Genomic DNA, 715 nt, shown 5'->3' on the forward strand with positions numbered 1-715 from the left:
TGCTCATTAATGATACCATCCAGCTCTTGTTCTCTGTGCTGCTCTTCCTCTTTGCCATGGGCCAAGTGAAATTTGCTTTTATCCTGTGTATTCCTTTGTTGTTTGTTTCCAGTGCCACTTTCCAGAACACACCTTTAATTTTGGCCACTATGTCACTGGAGCGTTATGTTGCCATCTTCTATCCCCTGCAGCGTCCGGCTGCCTGGCGCTCAGACCGTATCTGGATCATTATTCTGTCTCTGTGGCTCATCAGCTCTATTTTCCCTGTGATTCACTACTCTATTGGGGAAATTGATCCTGCTGTGGATATCTTCTCTACCCCTGTGTATTGCAGCTCTAGCATTATCAACTCATCTCCAATCCAGGACATATTCCGAGCTGCTGAAAATATTCTCTTCTTTGCAGTAGTGGCTGTTGTCATCCTTTTTACATACGTGAGAATCCTGCTGGAAACCAGGAGGATGAGACAAGATAAAGTGTCTGTGAACAAAGCCATGCACACTGTGCTGCTGCATGGCTTTCAGCTGCTGCTGTGTGTGTTGGCCTTCAGTTACCCCATCACTGAAACTCTCATAGTGCTGCATGCTGACTGGAATCCAGCGGACATTGCCTTTTTTAATTATTTCAGTTTCATCCTTATTCCACGCTTTCTCAGCCCTCTCATCTACGGCTTCAGAGATCAGACTCTCAGGGGCTGCATCAGGAAAACATTCCT

The 715-nt window shown here is 45.9% G+C and overlaps 1 protein-coding gene across 1 annotated transcript; it reads left to right on the forward strand.

The window, feature by feature from the left end:
• Positions 1-8: 8 nt before the first annotated feature.
• Positions 9-701, forward strand: LOC121940526 (odorant receptor 131-2-like; the record flags this gene model as incomplete). The annotated part of the gene is made up of 1 exon (XM_042483286.1): positions 9-701. A coding segment is annotated over one exon (693 nt), but the record flags the coding sequence as incomplete, so codon positions are not given.
• Positions 702-715: the final 14 nt, after the last annotated feature.

Source organism: Plectropomus leopardus, unplaced genomic scaffold (assembly GCF_008729295.1).
Source record: "Plectropomus leopardus isolate mb unplaced genomic scaffold, YSFRI_Pleo_2.0 unplaced_scaffold89339, whole genome shotgun sequence".
In the NCBI taxonomy this organism is placed as follows: domain Eukaryota; kingdom Metazoa; phylum Chordata; class Actinopteri; order Perciformes; family Serranidae; genus Plectropomus; species Plectropomus leopardus.